At 43.1% G+C, this 26,645-nt stretch overlaps 1 protein-coding gene across 3 annotated transcripts in view; it reads right to left on the minus strand.

Annotated features, from left to right (window-relative positions):
* LOC144829132 (glutamate decarboxylase 1-like) overlaps window positions 1-26,645 on the minus strand; it is a 927,195-nt gene that overhangs the window by 577,699 nt on the left and 322,851 nt on the right. For all 3 annotated transcript variants that reach the window (XM_078687953.1, XM_078687955.1, XM_078687954.1), the window contains exon 2: window positions 18,572-18,727. In XM_078687953.1, the coding sequence (XP_078544079.1) occupies window positions 18,572-18,727 (156 nt within the window). The remainder of the gene's footprint in view (window positions 1-18,571; window positions 18,728-26,645) is intronic.

The following is a 26,645-nucleotide window of genomic DNA, read 5'->3' on the forward strand; positions in this document are numbered from 1 at the left end:
TTTGGAGTACTCTGGCAAGAAAGAGGTTTCATGACCTCTCATGGAACCAAGATTCAGCATGGCCCCCTCATTCAAGCTCTGTTAGATGCAATACATTTACCGACAGCTATCGCTATCATGAAGTGCAAGGCACATACGAAAGTCACTGACATCATTTCCCAGGGTAACGACCTGGCAGATCGAACAGCCAAGCTTACAGCTCAGACTCCAGACATTCCAGTTAACACAACACAGACAGACGTTCCAGTTCAGACTACTTGTATGACAGTTAAGGACCCTACACAAGACGTACTAGATATACAGTCACATGCTACCCCCGACGAAATCAAGAAATGGTCTGAACAAGGAGGGGACCAGACAAATCAGGGATGGTTGACAAAGGGAAAATCCACATGGTTTCTCCCAGACTCTATGGTCCAAGTCATTATTAACACCGCTCATAGTCCAGCACATTTAGGAGAAAAAGCCATGTTAGACAGTATTCAGAACCTCTGGTTTAACAAGCATTTACGAGCAGCAGCCAAGCAGAAAGTACGTACCTGCATGATCTGTTGTCAGTTCAATCCAGGTAAAGGTGTCCCGGTGGAACAAGGTGGATTCCATCCTCCTGACCACCCTTTTGAAGTCCTCCAGATGGATTATATCCAGATGGATCGATGTCGAGGTTTCAAGTATGTCCTCGTAGTTGTATGCGCTTTGTCCAGATGGACAGAAGCATATCCAGTTCCAGATTACACTGCCGCGACCACTGCCAGGCAGTTGGTGCGTGAGTACTTCCCCCGCTATGGTTTACCTAGGGTCGTATATTCAGAAAACGGCCAGCCATTCTCATCCGAACTCATGAAACAAGTATCCCTTCTGTTAGGGTACCAGTGGAAGTTCCACTGTGTACGACATCCCGAAGCAGCAGGTCTCGTCGAGAGACATAATCAGACTTTAAGAATCCGCATTGCTAAGGTTTGCGCAGAGAAAGGCGTAGATTGGATGGTAGCACTGCCAGTCGCCCTTTTTTACATGAGAATGGTCGCTCACTCCCGTTCAGGTCTGTCCCCTTTTGAGGTAGTTTTCGGTCGTCCCCCAAACATGTGGGGTACACCTAGGCCACGTAAAATAACTGATGTTGACAGTAATATGCTGACAGATTACCTGGCTTCCTTGATGTCTGCACTACTCTCTTGTCGTTCACAGGTCGCTGCTGCCTTTCCAGACAACACTCAAGTGAAACCGCACGAGGTCATACCAGGCGACCTCGTCCTGATTAGAAATTTTGATCGTTCAAGTCCGCTGGAGCCCCGCTGGAGAGAACCAAAACTTGTCCTGATGACCACAAAGACCGCCGTCAAGATTGAAGGAAGAAAAGGGTGGCTACATTCCAGTCACGTGAAACGATTCCATGGACTCCGTCCAAAGACTTTTTTCAAAGACTGCCCCGTTCTCAAGGACTGCCCAGATACTGACTCTAAGCTTCCCCTGTTAGAGAAAACTCCACAGCAGGAGTATAAAGAAAAATTAAGGTCTAGTAAGTCAGCCAGTTTAATTGTCTAAGTCCCTCTCGGGTGAAGCGGTTAGACAGGTTCCTGACATGTATGAGATAGACCCACATAGTAAGAGAGTTAGTCAAAATTCTAAGAAAATACGTTATCACAAAGCTCTCCGAAGCCGATGCATTGTTACTCTTTTAATTTTATTATTTCTGAGTTTTATGATTACAGGCATAAGTTATGTTTTATATGTATATTTTCCTCCTACTGTTTCACATGTACATTTTTCCTCTAATGTTACAGTAGAGCACACTTTTAGTGAACTGCCTCCTCACGAGTTATCCTATCGTCTTGCCATGCGCAATAATACTTTTATCCGAATGTTACACTATTCACACCAGACCAGCAATGCCACAAATTGTTGGGTGTGTGGTCGACTCCACCCTTTTCAGACACCGAAGGGAGTTCTGCCACTCTTTCCCTATCCTTTTTTCACACAATGGTTTGTGTGGAGCATGGTCTACGTTAACGTCATCCTCAAACGATAGGTCCCTTCTGAATAGAACATGTTTCCCAGACAAGGAAGGTCTTTCCCATAGAACAGGGTTAGATCTAGAAAATGAAGTATATGATCTGGGTAATTATTCCTCGAATTTCATGGTTTTGAATGTTCAGTCTGAGACTACTCCAGATTTGCCTGCTATTACAGTTTTACCAGTGAAAGGCGAATTATGTGTCCGAAAGAATGGTTCAGTGCATCTAGGACACAGGGATTGTACCACTGTGGTCGAGTATAGTGACAGTGGGAAATCTACTTTCAAAGCCTCACGTCATTCTTATTTTGTGTGTGGTCAGACCGCATATGTACGTCTGCCCCTCGATTGGGATGGAACATGTTACATTGCCTTCCTACTGCCACCAGTTTTCCTAGCCCCATCCGATTATCACAGAAACACACATCTAGTACACGTTAGACATAGAAGGGAGATCGAGTCCCCAATTGTCGATCAAACTGAAACTGCCTTAGAACAGTATACAGACTTCAATAAAGGTTTCTTTTTCTTCATAGGTCCTGTCCAGAATAGTAAGTTAATACGTAGGCTAACCAGAACCCTTGAAGCAGTAGTGAATGAGACTACTTCCGCTCTAGGTAACTTAACTGAAGAACAATCTGCTATGAGATTTGTCGTGCTTCAAAATCGCCTCGTCCTTGACGTCATACTGGCCGATAGGGGCGGAGCTTGTAGAGTCATCGGATCTAGTTGCTGCATTTTCATTCCTAATAACGCACCGTCTGTTTATTCAGCTATAACCAGACTTCATAAAATAGCTCATCAGTTGCACCAGAATCCAGGCACCTGGACATGGTCCGGTTGGCTCTGGAGTATTATATCTGCCTGGGGATGGAAAGTATTGTCATTCCTGGGTATAGCAGTAATGATCATATTCAGTTGCTGTCTCTGTTTACAATGTGGCCCTGCGATTTGCGGCTTGTGCGCTACATCCTGTATTCCAAGTCCAAAGTCCCGTTCCAAGAAGATTCGAGACGAGCAAATGATGCTATATGAAATGATAGATGGTATCATGAATATTGATGTTTCCTGATGGAAACGTAGGGCACAAGGAGGGAATGAGGAAAATTGAATTTTGCCTTATCATGTGTGCCTACGTGTTCCCCATCCTATGTTATATGTGCATGATTAATATGCATATATTCCCTTTATGATCGAATAATGACGCACTTATAGTTGTGTCCAACGTTTAGTATGCCAGTTATCCAGTCCCCCGTGAAAGCAACGTGAATTAGGCTTCTAGGCCTATGTTGACACCCTTTTACATTGTGCACGTTAATTCATCGAATTGTCCCCGTTTCTAGGCCTCATGAGGGCCCGGACACCAGATTCGAGTCTCCAGTCTCCTGAACCACTCCGAGGAGCGATGCAGCCCCTCCCGCATCCCTGACCCTTCACTTACTTCCTGCCGCGCAGCGAGGTGCCCGGCCTGGCTCTGTCTGCCTGCCTGCCAAGAATATGTTATGGCCACAGTTATCAGTTCAGCTCTCTGTCTTCACATTCCTAAGCTAACGAACCGCATAAACATCTTCAGCTATAGTCTAGTCTCTCTGTCTCCATGCAAGTGAATTACTGTATTAATATCCATAGAAGAATCATAGTACACGCAATACATGAAGAATATATGCATGCACCAGCCTTAGTGTCAAGTAGCCTTTGCTCTGGTGACTTTTAGATTCTATCAACATGTACTCCAAACACAAGATACCAGATATGCTATAGGTACATGTCGTCCTGACATCCCAGACTTTAGTCTCCTCTTCTAGTGCAGAAGTCAGAGCCCCCGTTCTCCCCAGATACACGTCATAGCCCGTTTGCGCGCACCTCTAGGTCAAAGGTTCCAGCTGCCTAGGTAGCCCCCTCCATGTATCCACCCATTTATGACACTTCTGTGACGTCTACATCACATGTCTTCGTGCACGCCCTGTGCACGCCTTCTTTTAACGCCCATGTGTTCTTATCTTTCGTTTGTCACTTGTTCCGCCTACTGTATGCAATGCAATTGTAATGTTTTACTATATATACCATGTACTGTTAATGAGACGTTGCAGCTGCCATTCCATTCCATGCCATTCTATTTCAGGCTGTTCCGATCCTGTCCCTTCCCTTGTGCCTGATTAAAGCCTGTTCGACTCAGATACCCCGGATCCTGCCTCTTATTTATTGAGCTATCTGTTTTATTTAATGCATAGAAAAATAGTACCGGTAATTATTTATTTATTTACCACAGGGCTTAGGGGCCAAAATAGTCTTGGGGAGGGGAGTACGTGGCCCGCCTACCCTTATAAAAAAGATACAACCCAGGAGAATGGGGTTTCCTGGGCCTATAAAGGTGGGGAGGGGGCCATGAGTCACCATCCTTTTCCCGATGATGGGGTCCCAGGGACCTAATAAGGCTCAGGCCACAAGCCCCCTCCCCTTTTCTATTAAACTTGGCCTCGGGGAATGGGTCCCCGAGGCCCAAGAAGGATCAGGGAGGGGGGCTCCACACCTCTCCCCCCTTTTTAATTGGGTTTTTACCTAGGGTATGGGGTCCCTAGACCTTATTAAGGCCGAGGGAGGGGGCATGCAGACCAATTCCCTTTTAAACTGAAAAAGGCAGTGATGGGTGGGATCCCCATGGCCTAATAAGGTTCGGGGTTTCTTATTATATTTGACCCTGGGGATAGAGAATAGAAAGAAGGAGAGTAAAACAGGGGAAGATGGGAAGAAAGAACAAAATGGTAGAAAATAGGAACAAAGAGAAAAGCAAAATGAAGAAATATAAGAAAGAATGGCATTAGCGGGAAAAAAGATTTAGAGAAGCATAGAAACACAATTATCTTTATTAAGTTTTGTCACTGTGCTGAAGGTATTTGTCTGGGATTATAGTAAAAGCTAATAGAGCAGTCGTGTCTATGCATTTGATGTTGAGCAGTTGAAGTTGTTATTGGACTTAGAGTGGTCCAATATCCTGGGATAGTTAAGAAATAATAAGTTGTGGTGTTAATTGTCTCTTAAGGTTTCGTGGCGCAGGTTTGTGAGGCACCATTAGTGTACAATTGAAATAGGGACTATAATGATTTGTTGTGATTGTACTAATGTTTGATTGGTGTTAGTGGAACCTATTGCCCAAAATGGAAACTATATCAGTCGGGATGATTTCCACTGGTTGAGTATTCATCTTTGTGCGTGTGTGAGGAAGTCAGAAAATGTTCAAGTGTTAATTTTGATTTTTTTTTTCCTGTGTAATTAACTACTTTGAATTCCTTGGTGGAGCAGACTTAAGGTATTTGCTTATTTTGCTTGCTTAAAGTTGTCGAAATTTGTGTAGGAGGAAACTCTAGAGGAATGAAAACTACTGCAAGGAGTGAGGATTGAGTAATAGTGTGCTACGCTGGGATAGGTCAATTAGAGTGAAGTGATGCACTGGGAATGATTGACGAGTGATCAAGCGTTAAATGTGATAGGCTTACAAAAAGAGAATTGTGTCAGGTTTGGAGGAAAATATTGACGTATGTGAAACTGTAAATTGAACAAAAACACAGACATTTTGAATTGATAATTGTTTGTTTATTGTTGAATTTTGTAATCATGAATTGTTTTAAAGCTCTTAGGGCCAGATGCATGTAGCTTTTTTGCTGTCGCAAAAGGGCAGATTCCCACAATCTGGGCCTTTGCAACAGCAAAAATCCTTTTTGGATGTGTAGATCCCTATTTTGTAATTCGGTAGCCTATTACTGAATGACATAATAGGTTTTTGATTTGGTGGTTGAGGGCGTCCCGTCCTAATAGCACCTAGCAGTGGTATGTGTGCTTGTTTTGCAACCGAAATGTGGTTGCAATATATTCACATTTTACAGACAACTCAGAGCTGGTGGTAACCATTATTGAATGGTTGTAAAGATGTTTTTTAAAGAGCAGGCAAAAAATACAAAGAAAACCTTTCATTTTTGTTTGTAGAATGCATCCCTTTTTCCTTTAGGGAAAACAGGCTGCAAATAAAAAAAACATTTCTTTATTTAAAAGCAATCACAGACATGGTGGTTTGCTCACCCCAGAAGGCCACCATCCCTGTGATTTTAGCAATTTCCAATGGGTAGCAAATTTCAACCTTCCCATGAATATTAATGAGGTAGGTCTATTTGCAATACACTGGGCATCGCAAACAGTGAAAAACACACTGTAGTACATCGTTGTTTGCAATTTCCAAACAGTGGATCACAAAAATTCTCTATTAGGTAATCACCAACACAATTTTATGTACATCTTGCCCCTGGAGAATTGCTGAGAGGTGATGTACGAGTCCCAATTCGGGAGCGAGCAGCTAATGCCAAAGAACATAAAAGGTATCAGAATGGAGCAAAGAGAGCAACACAAACTTATGCAGATGGTCAATGGGATAAAGGACAGCACAGGTGGAGGAAATGTATGTTAGAGGGAGCTAGGATGTATCGTGCAATAATGACAGAAAAGTTGTAAAAGAATCGGAAACAGGGAAATGATGATGATGAATCTGCAAGAAAAACTAACACTGATTCGGGGATTACATTTTAGATGCTTTTGTTATACTCATGTCCACCTCCATATGTGGCTTCCACAATAAGTAGTGAGGGTGTTACAGCCCCTGTTGATCGGAATGTAACTCAAATTGAGAGACAACTTCCATTACTTCCGGTTGCAACTGCACCTGTTGAAGCAGCCTCTGAGATAATTGCTCCAGGTGTTTTTGCCTCTATTGTGGCTGTTTCTGCACCCGTGTAACAGGTTGTATCAGGTCAAACCTTATGGATTCCCATAACAACTGCACCAGTAAATATTGAACAGAATCCTGTTGTTGCAGGTGCTGTGGGAAGACATCCTCAAGAGGGTTTATCCCAATGTCGCAAGACTCACAGATTGTTGCCTGGACTCAACTACAAAATGTCCAATCATTGAAAGAAGGAAGAAGGATTGTCTTTACGACACCATTGCACAGGGAGAGATAGGACCATTTGATGATGGGACTTTTCCTCCATGGTTTGAGGAAACTCCTGAAAACAAACAATCAGGAGACACATAGAGACCAACTATTAACCGGGAAAGGGTTAGACCAATAGATGTATGAAAATTGAAGGTAGAATTGGTAGAAATTATGATAGAATGTCTAGAAATTTTACATTTGAATCAATATCGTGAAAATGGTTTAAAGTATCTGAGTAAAGAAATCACAAGATGTGCAGCTACCACACCTGATAGATTAACAGAATTAGTAAGAAAATAGAAGGTGGACCTCTGTAAGAATGTTCCTTTATAAAAAAAATACTTTAGGGTACAGATAGATGATGAAGGAATTGTGACCATGTGGTCCTTAGGATTGAGATTGCACGTTGCTGAATTGGTAAAATGCATTTGAAAATGGAGCGACTTTGACAGGTTAGAGAGCAAGTGGGCAAAGAAACAAGGCAAGAAAAATAAACAATCAGATAGTGCAGTAACTAATAGTAAACCACCACCAGTATCCCCAGAGGAAGATGTTGTCCTAACTTTTCCTAAGAGGGAGATATGTTAATGTTCCTTGGAGTAGAGGTGATCTTGCGACATTCACAAACAACTGAGAGGGAATCCAGCCCAGTGGTATACACATTTTCATGGATTTATGATGATTTTAAGGTTTTGTGGACAGACTTGAATATTTTCTTTGATATTATGGTACCAAGTGATTTATGGACTGAATGTAAAATAGATATGCAATGACCTCATACTGAACCTTAAAGGGATGACGTACCCGTGCACCCTCACCTGTAGTAATGACAACATATGATGAGGTGATTACCTTTTTAAAAGGAACATTTCCAGTGAGAAATATTGATTGGTTGGAGAGCAATAGAACTACTCAAGAAGCAAAAGAATTGGTGCAAGCTTATTACAAACAATTACTGTAGGTGTTTAAACAGCACAGGGGAGTTTTGTGTCACAGTTTGTTCTAGGGTTGCGACATACAACAGAATGAAGCAGAAGGGACTTAAAGAAAAATGTCTGTTGGCCCACACTAAGCTGGCACAGAAAGTGTTTTTCAAAATCAGCAGTATGGGCAGTGGAAGAGGGAATATAGACAGAAGCCTAATTGAGTAAGTTGTGTAGTAAACGTCAGGTGTAAATCAAAAGTAGGTGAAAAATGTTCTAGCTCAGGTTCCAGTCCAGCGAATGCAGATGTCAACCCAGGAACAAGTTCCGATGATGCAGGTACCTCAAGTTCTGATGGCCTCATAGAATTTAGGTAATCACATAATCAACATGAATCAAGTAGAAGAAGATTTGAACCTATAGGAACGTTGCAAGTAGACAAAGAGAGCAAATTAAAGTTTGAATTTTCACTTATGGACAGTTCAGAATTTTGCTGGTGAAAGGTGGGGTGTGTAATGTGGAACTTTCTGTGCAGGTTTCAAGTTACTGTTTATGATCAACTTGTCAGCTTTATTTTTCCTATGTACATCGGCCCACAGGCTGGGATATTTCAACAACACCTAAGAAAATTTATTATTAAAAGAAAATGCAAATGATATTTGGTTGGCAGCCAGTGGAAGACTAGTGTTGACAAATAGCCTGTTATTTCCCATAAAAAGACATTTCGATGGCACTGCAAACATTGAGAGGGATGCAATGGTTAGGTTGTTTAGACAAAAGTGGTTCAATTTCCAATTCAGACTTCTAGCTGAGGAATTATGCCATAGGTGCATGATATGTCAGCAAATGAATGTGGTGAGAAGAACACCTGTAAAATTAAGCCATATAAGGAGTTTAGGAGGACCCTTTAATAGGATGCAGCTGGATTTTATTGAAATGCCTGTTTGTCAATTTACAAGCAGAGAAGCATTTTCAAAAAAGAAGGCTTTATGTTTTGAATCTGTGTGGCAACCCACCAAAACGTGCGGATGAAAGGAATCTTTACTTGAGAGTATTGCATAACAGATTCCTTTTCAAGTTAAGACTCCTTGTGGTCTACCTGTGGCGTTTTTGAGAATTTGGGCTATTTGTGTGCTGGGATTCCTTGCAGTGTGCTCCCTCCTTCTTCTGTGATTGGCTCCTTGATGAGTTGTTGGGCTGAAGAGCTCTGGGATGTGCCATCACTCTGGGAATGGCACAGAAATCTGAGAAGACTATGAGCAGCACTGCCAGCACCCCCACATTTTACTAGTTGCTCTCTACTGGAAAAGGACTCTCTACTGGAGAAGGACAAAAATACTTACTTTTCCAAATGTCACTTGTTACTCTGTATAGAAGTAGGTCAACAGCCCTGTAACCTCTGTATTATACCATGGTGTGCTGTTTGCAAACACACACACTGCCAGCACACAAATTCACCATGTGTGCGTTGCACAACACTTCACCATTCATGTATTGTACTTCTCGCAAGCACACTTACACCAAGCACATGCTTTTCATTGTGCACGCACTGCACAGCACTACATGTCTCATGTAATGCATTCATTGCAGGCATGCATACACTCAGCACATGCACTAATCCCACATGTACTACACAGTACTGCTCTGGCTATGTACTGCACTGTTTCCCAGGCACACATACATTCAGCACAGTCACTATTCCTGCGCTGCGCTGCACTCCACATCTACCTGATGTAGGCCAAGGGTGAGTTAGGCACTCACCAGTGGAACGTTAAAAAGGTGAGTGAACCTGTAGGCATCACTACAGTGACACAGGGAAAAATTACCTGTTCACTCCTACTGATCACTACAGCATGCTTGTGCTGCTTAACTCTAGGTGAATGCGGTAGTCTATCAACACGAAGTAGCACTTTTGCCATCCCTTCCGGTTCAACAAGACTGCAATCTGTGGGACAGGCCTAAATCATGGCACACACACATGATCAGTGTTTGTGTGTGTGCAATCAAGGTACGTGGAAAGGCCATATCGCAAATCCAAACCTAGTCATATAGATTTACTTTCACATTATTATGGTTGTACAAATTTTGCAATACCTTGCCTACGATATTTTATATTTAGCTATATATGCAAAATACGACATTCTGGTAGAGATTCACACCATGCACAGAAATTATGATGAAGTAGGTCAATCTCAAAGCAAGGTTTGAACTTGACAGTGGTACAACTCTCCTCATAAACAAGGGCACAGACACCCTCTCTTCTGTCACTAGTTTAAAATAGATGCTTTAATTTTTGCTGAGCATGTTTCATTTTGTGAAACCCCTTCATCCTTCTTTACTTGAACGATGTATTTTGCAACTAGCTCATAACTGAGTGCATTTGATATCAATGTCATAGTGGGAAGTTAGAGCTTCTTGATTTGGTCTTCTTCCAAGTTGCCAATGACCCCAATGTCAAATGTCATTGTTGACTTCAAAGTTTGATTTTGTAAAGTTCATTTGGGCTACAGAAGCCATTTTAGACAAAACTGCGGCCACTGCTGGACCTTTCTATGTGTTGTGGTCGAACAGAAGGGATAGCCCTGATTACATTCTTTAAGGATCCAAAATCTAGTTAGTTATCTGGGTTTTGAAGGCAAATATTTGATATTAAAGCGGTCTCTGAAAAGCGAGTCATGTGTAGGACTCAAGGATGTACTTCAAACAACCATGGAGGTGAACATGAAATATTTCAATTCTGAAAAAGAATCACAGTTTACCTGCTCTGAAAGTTATGACCTCATGAGATGTAGGGCACTGTAATGCAGAATCCATTTTCTGATAGCTACAGGGTTCAAAATGTTGTACACGTAATCCTTAAGACACAGGACTATTTACAATTTCTGAAGGTCAGAGTTTGGTGATCTAAGCTTAACGTTAAATATTAGTATCTTTAGAGGATGAGAATGAGGTATAAATAAGAGCTCTGGAATTACTTTCTGGATTACCTGCAGTTAGCGTGGCAGCTTTTAGTTTGTCACTGGACCCTCAAAAGAGATTTCATTTCAGTGGGAGTGATTCATATTGTTTGCTCTGTGGCATTATTTATTCCTCTTCTTTCACATTTATTTAATGATATGTGCAAATATGATTGAAGCCCATATGTGGAAAAATGTTTGGATATTCTCGCCCTCTGTTGCTAGAGGTTTGGGATCTATTTGCAGACATGATTTTCTGTCTTGGTTCATTCTGAACCACAGGAAATGGGGGATTCCTATTATGACAAACCAAAAAATACAATCTCCATCAAAACACTATATTTTTTATCTGAGTCCTGTTGTAAGATTCAGAGTAGAATTCTGAATCTAATTGCAGAATTCTTTTATCTAATTTAATGAGATTCAGATCAAAATTAAGATGTTGCTTCCTTATCAGACCAGGCCCTACTTTTTTTTTTTTCTTTAAACTTTATTGTAAATTGCAAATATGGTTACAAGTATGGGCCTACAACCATTCGGGCCGGCCGCTAAAGCATGTAAGATAGCATATGCAAATCAGGAAACAGCGGCTAGTCACCAAGAGGTCTGGCAAAATACAGGATCCAGCTCGTTGCACACATGACGTAGTCAGGATACAGCGATTTTCTTTTTTAGGAAAGAAAAAAAAAAAAAAAAAAAAAAAGAAAAACCAAAACATATCTCAAGGCGAAAAGCATGACGGACAAAGTCGTGCTCCAACCAGGGGAGGGACCATCAATACAGGAGAAATACAAGTAAGTAATGGAGATAGTCAGGGTGGGGGAGACATCGTGGGGAAGTCACAAATTAGGAAAATAGTAGAGTCATCCAGGAATGTCGGATCAGGGGGATAGGGAAGTATCCCGGGCTTCTACAAGCGGGGGGTACAGATGGTCCCTCGATATGCGCTCCATTGACCCCACACTTTGGTCCACGCCCTAGGCTTACCCCTAGCTGAGTACACCGTCTTCTCTCTAAACATACACCAGTCCATATTCTCCTTCCATACTGACACGGTGGGGGGCCGTTGGGAACCCCACAGCTGCGCAATATCCCGCTTTGCGATCATGTTCCCAAGGGCCGCCCACCGGGCCTGAGCAACGTTGTAATCATTCGGTTCCCACACATTCAACAAACATCTCCGAGCCTCTGGCAGCAAAGCGACCCCAGTGACACTCTCCATTACAGCATGTACTCACGTCCAATACGCAGCCACCTCCAGGCATTCCCAGATAATATGGAGGAAGGTAGCACTCGAACCACACCCACGCTTGCATAACCCATCTGAAGAGAAGCCCAGAGCGACCAAACGAGGACCAGTAACATACACCCGATGTAGAATTTTAGGCTGGACGAGACGGAGACGGGCGGGAATGGCGACCTCCTTCGGGGATGACAATGCTGACTGCCAATCTTCGTCGTCCAATTCCAACCCATCTCCGGTCCAGGCCTCCCTGAGGCGCACAAGGAGGTCCGCCCGACTGTTGATTAACTTCTTGTATATCAAGGAGATCGTGCTATCGGGCAGATGACCATCAAGTATACGATCCTCGAGCGGGGAGGAGTCGGGAACCGTAGTGTTGGCAGCGAAGACTGACGTCAAGGCGTGGCGGACCTGTGCATACCTAAAAAACTCTCTTTCACTCAACTCATATTCACGCTGAAGTACCTCAAAGGTCTTGATCGCCCCTTTCGACCAAAGGTCACGCACTTTACTTATACCAATCATATCCCACCTCTCGAACCCTTTCGTCGTCCAGAGACATCCCAATCTTTCCGAAGCATACAGAGGGGTCGCAAGTGTCAATCGATCACTCCATCCGATGGCCGCATTTGCGGCCTTCCACACATTCACCGCAATCTTGGTGGGTCCTGTCAGATTCTTCCCGGCCGTCCGGGAATAGAGCGCTCTGTTATAGTCTCCGCCCGGCAGCTGGAACTTGTCCATCACAAAAGCTGGATTCGGGCCGGGTGAATACATAGCGTGATTGATTGCGGACAACTGGGAGGCCCAATAATACCGCCTGATATCCGGGAGCGCCATGCCCCGTCATACCAGGGGAGGGTGAGTTTCACGAGGGCGATTCGCGAACGGCCGTCCCAGACAAGCCGCCTCTGTAGACTTTCTACCTCCCGAAAGTAGCTTGCCGGTATGATGTCAAACGAGTTCTGGAGGGCGTATAAAAACCGGGGGAGAGACATCATTTTAAAGAGTGCGGCACGGCCGAGCGGTGACAACGGCATTCTACGCCACCGAACCACGTCTAGTTTCAACCTACGCAGAGGAGAAAGGAGATTGTACTCAAAGCGGGCAGCCGGATCCAATGATATAAAAATCCCCAAGTATTTAAAGCCGGAGTGGGAAATTTGAATGGAGAATCTACTTGGCAATGGAGGAAGACCGCCCGAGATAACATACACACAGGACTTAGACCAATTGATAACCAGGCCAGAATTCTTGCCGAATGAGGTGAGAACATCAAATAGGACGTTAAGGGATTTACGAGGGGAGGTAAGGTACAAAAGAATATCGTCGGAATACAACGAGACGCGGTCCTCAAAATCGGGGGCCCACTGAATGCCCTTTATCGACGGTTCCCATCGAAGCCAGGCAGCGAGCGGCTCCAGTGCAAGGGCAAAGAGCAGGGGGGACAGCGGGCATCCCTGTCTGGTACCCCTCCCAAGAGTGAAGGATTTGGACACTCAACCGTTTACCACCACCTGGGCCAGAGGCTCCTTATATAACAGTTTCACCCACCCGAGAAATTCCGAACCAAAACCAAATTTCTCGAGGGCGGCCCAGAGATAAGGCCACTCTATCGTATCAAAGGCCATCGAGGCGTCCAACGAGGACAAAATAGCCGACTCCGAGAGAGACCCCGCCCTCGCGAGAACACCATGCAGGCGCCGAAGGTTAAGAGCAGTGTTACGATGCGGGATAAAACCGAATTGATCCAGATGGATCAAGTCTTGGATCACCGTGAGCAAACGATTGGCAAGAACCTTGGCAAGAACCTTAGGTTCAGCGTTCAACAGGGAAATGGGCCTATACGATGCACAGCGGTCCTGAAGCTTGCCCTCCTTGGGAATCACCACGATCATTGCCAAACGCTGGTCACAGGGGAGGGTGCCGAGGTCACGCGATTCCCTGAACATATCGCGGAGATATGGCGCAACCTTATCCGGGCGCAGTTTGTACAGCTCAATAGGCAAGCCGTTCGGGCCCATAGCCTTACCCGAATGGAGAGATCGAATTGCAGTCGCAATCTCATCCGCAGACAACGGGCATCCATACAAACCCGATCCTCCTCGGAAAGGCAGGGAAGCGCAATGTCGCGTAGCAAGAAATGGGAATCTCCCTCATCCCTTTCGGACACCGGGGAACAGACAGCACTAAAATAATCAGCAAAGCATTCCACAATTTTAGTCGGGTCAGTCACACTCTCACCATCCGAAGTCTGAATGACAGGGACCACACGACTCACTCTCTCCTTCTTATCCAGCCATGCAATCAATTTACCCGCCTTATCCCCAACATCGTACAGTCTACCCTGCTGTTCCCTGTATAACGCCTTGGCAGCATCCGTAACAAGGGATTTATAGTCAAGCTGCTTCAGACCGAGGGCATGAAGCCTGTCAGGAGTAACACCTGATACTAGGTCGGCCTCCAGGTCCGATATTTCGGCCTCCAGACTCGCCACCTCCCGATTCCTGGCCTTCTTAGTTTCAGCAATTAAGGATAGGGCCTGCCCACGGATGACAGTCTTGAAAGCCTCCCACAGGGACACCGAGGAGGAAACAGACCCCTCATTCTCCAGGAAATAGTGGTCTAGGGATTTGATCAAGTGGTTGCGGGTCACGGTATTACGCAAGTACCAGGAGTTAATAGGGGCGACCCGCCCCGCAGCATTCACCCCCGTGGCGATGCAGAGCCAAAGTGGCGAGTGATCCGAGATGCCCCGGGCCAGGTGTCTGATTTCCCTAATCGAGGAAGACTGGACAGCGGGCATGAGGAAGTAATCAAGTCTAGAGAGACTCCCATGAGCCCCGGAGTGAAAGGTGTATTGACTCTGTGTTGGATGCATCAGCCTCCAGCAGTCCACCAGACCAAAGGTGTCCAAGAAACCACTGAGCCACGACTGGGAAGGAAGAAGATCCCTGGGGGGGTGACGATCCATCGTGCCGGAGAACACAGAATTAAGATCTCCACCCACAAGAAGAAAGCAATCAGGGAGCTCAAGCAGCACACAACCAATATCAGAGAACGTAGAGGTCTGGAGGCCCGGGGGAACATACACAGAAAGCAATGAAAGAGTCTTACCCTCCCATCTACCCGTGAGTGCGGTGTAGCGCCCCCTATCGTCCAGGATTATGTCATCGATCTCCAGGGGAAGAGAAGACCGAACCAAAATACCCACCCCTCTTGAGGCTGTGGTGAACCCGGAGTGTGCAACCAGTCGGTAACTCCACCTATTCATAGCATGACACATATTTCCCACTAAATGCGTCTCCTGCAAAAGTAACACATCAGGAGACAGGCGTCGCAAATACTGCAATATCACACCTTGTTTTATACGATCTCCCAAACCGTTGACATTCCAAGATAGTAACCTCAACCCACTACCCCCCATCCCAACAAGTAATGCAGGAGTCACCCCACCGAGAGCAGGACACTTGAAATAGAGAAAAATACAATACGTCGCCTTGAGAAAGAAGAACACAACCACAAACACCCATGCTCTCCCCCCCCAACACCCGTTACAACTCCCCCCGCCCTGCAGCCCTGCAATAGACTAAAAAGCCACCCCAACATGCAGTGTGCCTGTCGCCCAAACAGTCCCATTCTACAAAAAGACCCTGGAGGAGGAAAAGGGCCCCGTCCCTCCCGCCACTCAGAAGGGAACGTCAACAAAACATAGTATATAAGTCAATAGAACCCAATGAGCAAAGCACAGTGTCCGAAGATCAGGGGCCGAAACGTCACTCCTGCAAAGGCTCACCACCCTCGGCGCCACCGGGGTGCTCGGTCGGGTCTTCCCGGCCAGGTAGGGAATCCAGCCAGTCACTCACATTCTCTGGCCGATCGAAAAAGAATGTCCGTTCCTCATACTCCACACGAAGCCTGGTAGGAAAAAGCATGGCGTACTTCAATCCTAAGTCCCGTAGACGTTTCTTAACTCCACGAAAGCCCATCCTCTGTCTCTGGACAAGCTGAGTAAAGTCCGGGTAAAAGTTCACAGTGGAATTCTCGAATTTCACCGGGCCGCTCACCCTCGATGTCTGCAGGATAGCATCACGGTCCCTGAAGTGGAAAAGTTTGGCGACAATAGGCCGCGGCGGTGCGCCCGGCTTTGGCTTCCCACCCGGGACACGGTGGGCGCGTTTCACTGCAAAGAACTTGGACAGTCCAGAAGGGGCAAGATAGTTCTGGACAAGGTCCTCAACCAGGAGATCAACAGAATGAGCCTCAGGGTTCTCCGGAACACCTATGACGCGGATGTTATTGCGTCTTGCCCTGCTTTCAAAATCCTCCAGCCGATGGGACAAGAGATCATTCGCCGATTTAAGATCACCAAGTTCGGTCTGAAGTTCCGACACATCGGTCGTGAGGCTAGAAGTCTTGAGGTCCAACGACTTCACCTTCTCGTTGGTCTTAGACAGATCGGCTCTAATCAGGGTGACATCGATGACAACCGTGTCGATTTTATGAGCGAGAGCCTCATATTGCTGACCGATGGTCTCCTTCATGTTGGTAATGGCGCCCATGATGTCCTGCAGGGACAAGTCCGTAGGGGAGAGAGAGTCCTCCTTCGCGTCCCCCGGGGTATGGCCGGTAATGCCAGGGGATCCTTTAGGCTGGGTATACCGGTCCATAACATTGGACTGGACCGGTCCCCCCCGAAGGGGCGCCTTAGTCTTCTGTTTCTCAGCGTCTCCCCTGGAAGTCATGTTGGAAGATATGCCCCGAAGGGGCCCGAGAGACCTGGTGAAAATGGCCGCTCGCGGGCCGGGAACCAACGTTCGTCCGATGCGAAGTTGTGTGGCCAAAACAGGGACACGACCTGACCCAATCCGTGTAGGTGGTAAAGTCTCATTCACGCTGCAAAGAGGCCGGACAGGTCCCCCGCCAAGCGGAGCCTTCTCACAGTTCGATCATGCCAGGCGCAGAAACGAAACCGAAAGTTGGGGTGGGGCAACTGGGGAAACCCCTCTGCCGTTGTTGTTCAACTCAGTCCCGGCCTCACACGCCACCAAGTCCCCGGCTCGCCGCAGGGTGGGCCCGGAAAGTTCGAATTGACGTAATTTTGGTTCCCCGGGTCCAAATCAAATTCTGAAGCGAGTAAAGAGATCAGCCCAGGTTCCTCTTCAATAATCCGTCCAAGAATTCAGGATATCATCAGGATAAATAGCAAAGAGCGGCGGGGGTCCGGAGAGCTCTGTGCTCACGCGGCCATCTAGGGTGCCCGCGTAGCTCCTCCTTGTTGAGGCCCTACTTTTTTGACTCTTTTTTAAAATAAATTTCAAAAAGAACACAAAACATTTCCTTATTTACAATACAAAAAAAAAATTCTCAAAAGACGTTGGTAACAAGCAGAAGCTAAGAAAAATCACATAATCACTAGGTGAGTCCTCATCAGATTGGCAGGTGCCAGTCATCTGCCATAAAATGCCATAAAATGGCGACTGTCCGCTTTGTCAAATTTGCTGATTCTCAGGCTCATTCATGGTTGGTGGATGATGGCACAGTATAAAGTGGCATCATCCTTTTAAATTGCTAGGCAGTAGCTAAATCTCAACATGGCATACACCTTTAAGATGCCACCAGGACCATCATTTCAAGGGCAGGTCTTCCAAAGTCTTTTTTTCTTTAGGGCCATATACATCTTGGTCATTGTGAATGGGAAATACCTACTTGCATGCACTGTATTTTCTTTTTTTTTCTCTTGTCAGGAACCAACAGAGGTATTGGAGACTGTGTAAGTCAGGAGATGGCCTGCTGTCGCCTCTATTTGTTGTTTTCTGGAACAATTATTGATATCCTGACTTTTATGGGACATGAACAAGCAACAGTGAGATGCATGTAATTGAATGTAGGGAAGGAAAGAGAATATAAGGGAAGGGATAAAAGGGAAGGAAGGAGGAAGGGAGAAAAATAAGGGAGAGTAGGGGAGGGAAAGGGAGGAAACATAAGATAAAATTAGAGAGGGGAAGGGAACACAATGGAAAGGGATGCAAGGCAAGGGTCAAGAAGTGGAAGGAAGGGAAGAGTAGGGAAGGAAAGGAGATGCAAGGACAAGATCAAGGAGGGGAGAGTAGGGAAAGGATGGGAGGAGAAGACAATGGAAATGGGATTTCATCAAATTTAGTAATTTTTGTCAACAGATAAACTATTGCATACAGAAATAATGTGCACACAGAGTGAAGATAAACAAATGTGTGTCAAATTATATTGAGCAAGACTGACCAATCAGAAAAGCAGCTTAGTGTTTTGTTAATAGAGCTTCTATATCAACTATCCAATGTTTCAGATGATGTGTATCTGCATCAAAGGGTACACATAATACACTACTGATGTTTAAAATGTTTATCCATTTATGCGTATTTTAGTCATATTGCCATCTTTTGAAATCTGCTTCCATTGATTGGTTAAATGTACCTGAGGAATACATATTTGAGAAATCAGATTCACGATGAATCATTTGCAGATCTTTTTCTTTGTCTTCTCCACAAGCGTGCAGGCAGGACATTAATTTCTCCCTCTGAATCATTTGAAAATGGACATCTTCAGTGGGGCAAGACTTCAGCATTTTATCTGTAAGAACCACAATAACAATTAAATGAACAAGAGGATACCATGCAGTGTTTGCATAATTCTGATGTTAGACTCTCAAGGTTTACTTTGTGCTTGTTGGGGACTCAAAATCAGCAATAGCCCTACACACCACAGCAGTCCTACAAAGTGATTGATAGCAGTGGAAGTTGGTTTCATCGTATTCTGACAGTTACTTGTATTGGCAACGGTTTACTACAAGAATATCAACATCTAAATATCGACATTCCAAAACATCATGACTAAAATATCATGAAGATATGTATATATACGTAAGCCTTGGTTAAGGTAAGTAAACGTAGAGTTGAAAATAGTAGGTGTATACTTACCTATAAATAATTCACAACAATTTTGGCGAGTCAATATTTTTTCGAAACATTCTGACAAGCAACCACTTGTTCAAGAAAATGTGCACATCCTACAAACATACATCTGCTACTTCTGTGGAAATTAAAAGCATATATACCCCAGCCTTTTTACACAAACAAGGATATGGAGACATTTAGGTAAGTCTGGGTGGTGAACTCCGCTCCACTTCATCAACATCAAGTTGGCGAGCGTGAGTGAGTAAAATCCACCACCCAGCAAGATTTTTCCTCATTCAAGATCGTCAACTTTAAGTTGGCGAGCAAGAGCATGGAAAATCAACCTGCTTGCGAGATTTCTCAATGCGGGCAGTCAGATTTCTCATTGTGAGTGGTCGCATATGCTCACGACCGCTCGTGTTGAGGAAAAGGCCATTTGTGTTAAGAAAGCTGCAGCTCAAGTAAAAATCTACTTGAGCGGCAGAAACGAAGTAGCACACGCTTACACTGTGCATTTTCCATTTGTGATGATTACACAGTGCAAACAAGCACTTGGTACTGAAACTCGCAGCGGGCAGCATTTATCTAATGCACTCCGCTGCTTGCAGAGCTCTGCGTAGTGCGGCAGAGTTTTTTTGCACTTCATGGAGTTTCGCGGTTGCGGAACTCTGCCCAGGCTTACATTTAGGGCCTGATTCTCAACCATTGGTGTATGAGTAATTGTGACCTACTCTTGTAGTACTATAGTTTCGTCACGAGTTTCAGGAGTGAGCAGGTGAACACCTGCCTTATTCATGGTTTACTCCTGAAGTTCAGTCATAGCAAAATATTGGCAAATAGGGAATATAGTTAATACTGCTTATAAGACATATGTCTAATCAATCTAGGTCAGCCTGATATTGTGACATGCAAGTACTACAAGAGATCTAGCTTCCTATCCTAAGGTGCTCATAGCATTAATCACACTTCATTTATGGTGGATCCTTTGCTATTATATATTTGTTTGTGGCAACAGGACAGCCTCCAAAGCAGTACCATCTCACATACTTAAAGAATGAGAATTGCTGTCAGAGGAATAAATAATGGTTCTAGGTATTTTCAATGGTCAACCAATGGTTTCACATTTTTTCCTAATAATAATTTCTTTATATTATTTATTTATGCTTAGCCTTGTGCAGTCTAAGCTTTCATAATGAAACATTGACATTCACTTTTGCAAGTGTGCAGAACATTGAAGATCTTTATTGAACGTATATGAATAAGGGGTTATTTGTTTAAAGGAGCATTAGAAGGGGTGGCTGGGGCTCAGTTATCTAGAATAAACTTCTTTGGAGGGGAGTGAGGGATAAAAAATAAAAAATCAGGAGATGTAGGCGGTTGCAAATAATAGTGGAAACCATAAAGTTGGACGTGTAACCAGAATGCTATCTTAGAATGGGATCCTGCAAAGGCCTTGATAACCCGTTAAGGCATGATATTAGTGATTTAGGCAAAGGGCCTTATGCAGAGTTTGGCATACGGGTATTCTGTCACTATTTTGACAAATATTTCATCCACCTTATTATAAGTGGCATAGTATATAATGCACTTGCAAAAAGGTGTATGGGATATACAGTGCTTAATTTGAGCCATTGGTTTTCAGTGCTCAGCACTAGCACTTAATATCCAACACCAGTGCTTTGCATGAGCACCAGTTAAGGACACATTAATTTACACGGAGATTAAGTGATTTGTCCAGAATAACAAGATGCTGAGCTGATGCTGAGACTCAAACCTGGTTTCCCAGCTCTAAAGTCTGCATCGCAGGTCATTAAACCACATCTGCTCCCCACTTTCATGGTTATCATTTGGTTCTGTTTTAGGCTGCACTAACAGGAGAAATTGGGTTGGTGCCAGCTACCTCCTGACAAGAGCCAGGCACTTATTTTTGTGTACAAATTAACCACTGGGTATTTCCCTATGGCACTTGTAACAGAGCGGATGTACAACATTCATTTATGCAGATCACATTTCTCTGGATTTTAAAAATTGCTGATGAACTACCGAGCATCATACTTCCTTATATTAATCTCCATCTTCAGACTTACCTACAAATTTACTGACTAAACAACTACAGTGTAGGTCATAAATTAGAAAAACATCTAAAGAATTCTTTTAACCCTATCAATAATTATTAATATTACTTTCTGTCAAAGAGAGTGCTGAATACACTTTCACAGAGCTCTCTACTGTTTTACATCCTAAATAAGTCACCAAAACAGGAAACATTATTTTGCAGCATATCAACATGTTGGAGAGTAACTTATCCCGCAAACTATATACATAACTAGATATGAGTTAGCCATTAATTTGTTGTGACTGCATTGCGCATGTATTCTACCACAATATTGTATTTTAACAATGGTAATTTTCTAACTCTGCATTGCATAGGTATTCTACCACACTAATATATTTTAAATATCGTGCTGTCAAAATACTGTAGCAAAAATATTCAAATATTGGTTGTAATATTTATATGTGTATATATGTATACATATATTTATGTCTCTCTCAATATATCTAAATATATATATATATCTATATAGCACAGAGCGCTGCGGGAGACGCGAAGCGGGGACATTACTACGGGAGTCGGAGGACTCGCTGGAATGCCATTCTGCACGCGGCGAGTTAGTCAGCATTTTCTGTGCACAATAGGTGGGGAGGTGCTGGACTTTGGGCCGAATTATTGAGTAGCGGCATCTACTACTCAATATAAGCGATATATCTTTTACCGGATTAAGAAGGTGTCATGTCAGACGAAATTGTACAGGAAATGGCAGCAGACGAGCTTTTTACGAATCTGCCTAGAGTACCACATGATCAAAGGAACAGCAAAACAATACATGCCAGCACCAACAACAATATTAAAAATCTCTTGAAAGCACTAGAAAGGAACAGTAGAAGTGAACTCACCAAATGGTGGGAAAATAAGTCATTGCAAAAATACCATGAATTTGGGAGGATTCCGAGAAGCCTTAGAATTATGTTGGCCCCGAGTTTCGACCGTCCAAACCCTATGCTTCTTAAAGAATGGGCAGAGAGCAATCTCGAAGCCTCAATGCGTCTAGTATGTTTGTTAGTCAAATACGCCAAAATTGACAGAGACAAAAATATGGAGGAGATTGCAAGAGTACAACAGGAATTAAATAAACCAGAACATGACAGCCAAAAGGAATTTATAGTAAAGAACATTAAGGAAATGAATGATCGCTTGAAAAAACAGGAAGGAGTGATTAAAACCAGAAAAGCCTTCAAGTTCAGCAGGGACAAGAACAACTACGAACAAGGGCAGGTATTTACATTTGCCCTGAAATGTGACAATCTGCGTAGACAAAAGGGCAAGATGATCAGCAAAATACTGGCAGCCACTGTGCCCTCTGAACGAGCTGGTAGTGATTCCAACCTTTCTGCATCAGACGCCAGTTTGATTCATAGTGAAACTGAATCAAAAGCAAGCAACCCAGGTTCAAGGTTCAGAACAAGGGGATTTGGGCCAACTGACACATGTGGAGGAGTTGGAATATATGAGGATGCAAAGAAAGCAATCACTGAGGCCACGCAATCTAAACGCCTCAACAAGCAAAGGAGAAACGTCCGAAGGTGCCAAAGGAGGAAATGCCTCAGGAGCAAGAGGGCGAGGTCAGTTGAATCGGCAATGGAAAAAAGCCCAATAGAGGAGGATAACACTATTGACAACCTGACGGATGTGGATCTAGATGCGGCAGAAAAACAACTCCTTAAATTAGGACTCTCTTACTGTCCAGAAAGTAATTTTGGCTATTGCAACACCAGAATAGACGTGTACAAATTCATCAGAAAGATCAAACTGAAGAAGTACTTTACCATTAAGAAAAACATGGAGGTTACGGGTAGATCAAATGAAACTTCGGACCCAGCACAAGTAGACAGTTTACAGGCTAAAGACATGTCTATGATACATACGTTACACCAACTGCGTGAACAAACAGCAGTAGAATCAAGTACACAAGATGCAGCAATGCAAGAAGGGGTGGACATAACTAAACCGGGTAAAAGTCCATTTAAACAGATCTCCACCTTTGTCCCCAACATGCCACGCAATGCGAATGATATTTACCATGACCGAGTGATTGACCAACTAAAAAAACTACATATCAGTACAAAAAAACAACAAGCGGTCTGCAATCGCACTGACAATCAATATTTCCAATTAATGAAGAAGCTGAAAAACAACGATACCATAGTAGTAAATCAATCTGACAAGGGGGGCAATATCGTTTTATGGGGCAAAAAAGAGTACATTGATGAAGCATACAACCATCTGATTGATGCGAACTGTTATTGTAAAAGCAGTTTATCCAATGTAAAAAGAGTTCAGAAAGACTACAAAGGGACCTCAGCAAGTGGAGAAGGGAAGGATTGATTTCTAAGGACGAATTTTTCTTTTTAAACAATGAGTTCCCTATTTTACCCAACATATATTTCATACCCAAAGTACATAAAGGGACACGGCCTGTTCCAGGGAGGCCGCTTGTCTCATCCATCAAAAGTACTTTCGAGAACACCTCCAAATACATTGATTTCTATCTTCAGGAGTTTGTAGTACAACTGCCTTCGTATATCAAGGACACTACAGATTTTTTATTCAAACTGAGCAACACTGAGCGGTCCGATGAATTTCTGTTTTTGACTATGGACATTTCCATGTTGTATACAAGCATCGCTCATGAGGATGGACTTAAGGCAGTTGGACACTTTTTGGGTAAACGATCTACCAACATGTACCGCAATAATGAAATGTTAATGTGTATGATAAAGTGGTGTTTATGTAATAACATATTTATGTTTAACAACACAGTATTCCAACAATTGCGGGGTGTGACCATGGGGGCATGCTTCTCCCCAAGCTACACATGTTTACATGTGGGCCTGTGGGAGGAGCATGTCCTCAAGGTACAACACGCCAGAGAATGGTCGGAACACATTATAAATTGGTGGCAATACATCGATGATATTTTTGTCATTTGGAGGGGAAGTAAAGATCATGCCCAGAAATTTGTTAACAACATCAATGTCAACAATCTCAATTTACAGTTCACTGCCCATATTGATCAAACCAGTGCCAGTTTTTTGGATATTAATGTATAAGTCACACAGGGCAAAATCACAACTAGCCTCTACCGAAAGCCAACATCAGGCAACTCGGTATTGCATGCCAAGAGCTTCCATCCCCGGCACACAATAGCCAGCATTGTATAGAGTGAGTTTTTACGAATGCATAGAGCGTGTAGCACTGATGCAATCCGCGATTTACATCAGGGTGAGGTTAAGGTGAGACTAATGGTTAGAGGGTATGATGCCTAGAAGTTGGACACGGCAAGGAGAAAAGTCAATGTTAATGATAGGGCAGCATTACTCAACCCTGAGAGAGTGACAGCATGCACCTCTGACACTAACGACAAAACTGATGCTGAGGGAGTCGAGTTCAGATTGATTACTACGTATAGTAAACAAGCAAAGGCCATCACTGCCATCATTAAGAAACAATGGCCAATAATTATGACTGATCTGACTCTTAAGAAAGTGCTCCCTCAACATCCGACTGTTACTTTTCGCAAAGCCTATTCGATGCAAAATGATTTGGTGAAAAACAGTGCTGAGAACACTAAGTTCACTAATTGGGTAACTCCCAAGAAAGGTTTCACCAAGTGCAGCTCATGCAAAGCATGCAAATTTGGCAATAATACCACCACGTATCGAACAACTTTCTCTGATTTTGAGCGTAAATTAAGAGAACACTATACAAGTAGAACTGACCACGCTGTATATGTACTGAGGTGCAGTTGCGACGTGTGCTATATTGGGAGCACTAAGTTGCCAGTGCACATGCGCATATTACAGCATTTGCGTGCAATCGTCAACTCAGATCCAGCATATCCAGTCGCTAGACATTTTAAAGCGGAACCTGAAAGTAATCTTAAATGTCTACAATATTTCGTTATTGATGCAGTACCACTAATAAGAGAGGAGGGAATCGCGAACAATTACTGCGGCAATTAGAATCCAAATACATTATAGAGCTGGACACCAAGTTTCCTTCTGGATGAATACAGGGGATGATTTATACAATTTTCTTTAACTATAGGGGCTGCGACTTACCAATTGTTCCAACTCTTTTGTCTCCCCTATAGATTTGTTGGAGATTGGCCATTTTTTGGAGCATATTGTGCTTTCCTAGATGAACATTATCAAATTGATGGACTATATATCGTTGCTGACTGTGCCATTTAGCTATGAGTGTCTCTTTGGGTATTTTTAATTCGTCGAAAGGCACATGATCAACTGTGTGTTGGGTGGGAGTTACACCGTTAGATGGTTGTTTATTATTTTTAGTATTAGAACTATGAAATTGACATTGCATTTGTGCTAATGGACTCCAGCTCAATATGTCATCTGCTGCCTTTCCCATATTTTATCACATTTTTTTGGTGAGGGGATTTTCTTTCATTTTTTGCAACATTGTTTTTTCACATTTATTATTATATTCTTTATCATCCTCAAGCATCAAATAGGCACTTTTCCACTAACGTGTAGGCAGGTTATAGTATAGAATCTTTGGTATGGCGTTATTTGGATAATGAATGGCATGGCTCGAACTGCTAATTACTAAAACTTGTTGATAGAGTTTTTTTTATATATCATTGCATCTTTTTCCATATATTGCATATGCTTGCTTTTGCACTGACGTGGATATTAGTATCCAAAATGAATTGTTTACAAATAGCGTTTTTTGCACATTCAGTTGTTTACATTAGCATTTATGGACCTAAGGTGCCAATGCTTTTTTAAATTAATTGTTTACATTAGCGTTTTTTGCACATGCAATTGTCAACATTAGCGTATTTGCACATTGAAATAACATGCTGCTCTTTTTCACAAACAATTGTTTACATTAGCGGTCTTTGCACATACAATTGTGAACATTTGCGTATTTGCACATCGATATAGTATGGTCATGTATTTTGAAGGCAGAGTCCTGGATTTATATTATGGAATATTATAAACTGTGTATTTGCACACGTTTTTATGTCATTATCATTAGTTAGATTTATTTAGTTTTTGCATATCATACACCCATGTGTCTTTTTAAATAATTAATATCTGTATAGATTGTTAAAATGACAGGGTTAATAGTCATATATACATGTATAGAGGTTCTCTCAGTGTATAGTGTGAAGTATTTTTTATTTATTTATTTTCCTGCCGATCACGTGATTTTGGTTGTGCCTGTGAGTTTAAATTTCCTGTTTGTTCTATAGCAACTTGAGTGACCAAGGACACAGTCTGTGTCCGAAACGCGTCTTATGACTTGCACCTTATGGTTTAAATAAACAAGCTTTTTCATATTGGCAACCAGCTAATGTTGTGTCCGTGATTCTGCTGTGGATACTGCCAGTTTATATATATATATATATACACACATATATATATATATATAGATAGATAGATAGATAGATAGATAGATAGATAGATAGATAGATAGATAGATAGATAGATAGATAGATATAGATATA

The sequence above is a fragment of the Lissotriton helveticus genome, chromosome 4_1, assembly GCF_964261635.1.
Source record: "Lissotriton helveticus chromosome 4_1, aLisHel1.1, whole genome shotgun sequence".
In the NCBI taxonomy this organism is placed as follows: domain Eukaryota; kingdom Metazoa; phylum Chordata; class Amphibia; order Caudata; family Salamandridae; genus Lissotriton; species Lissotriton helveticus.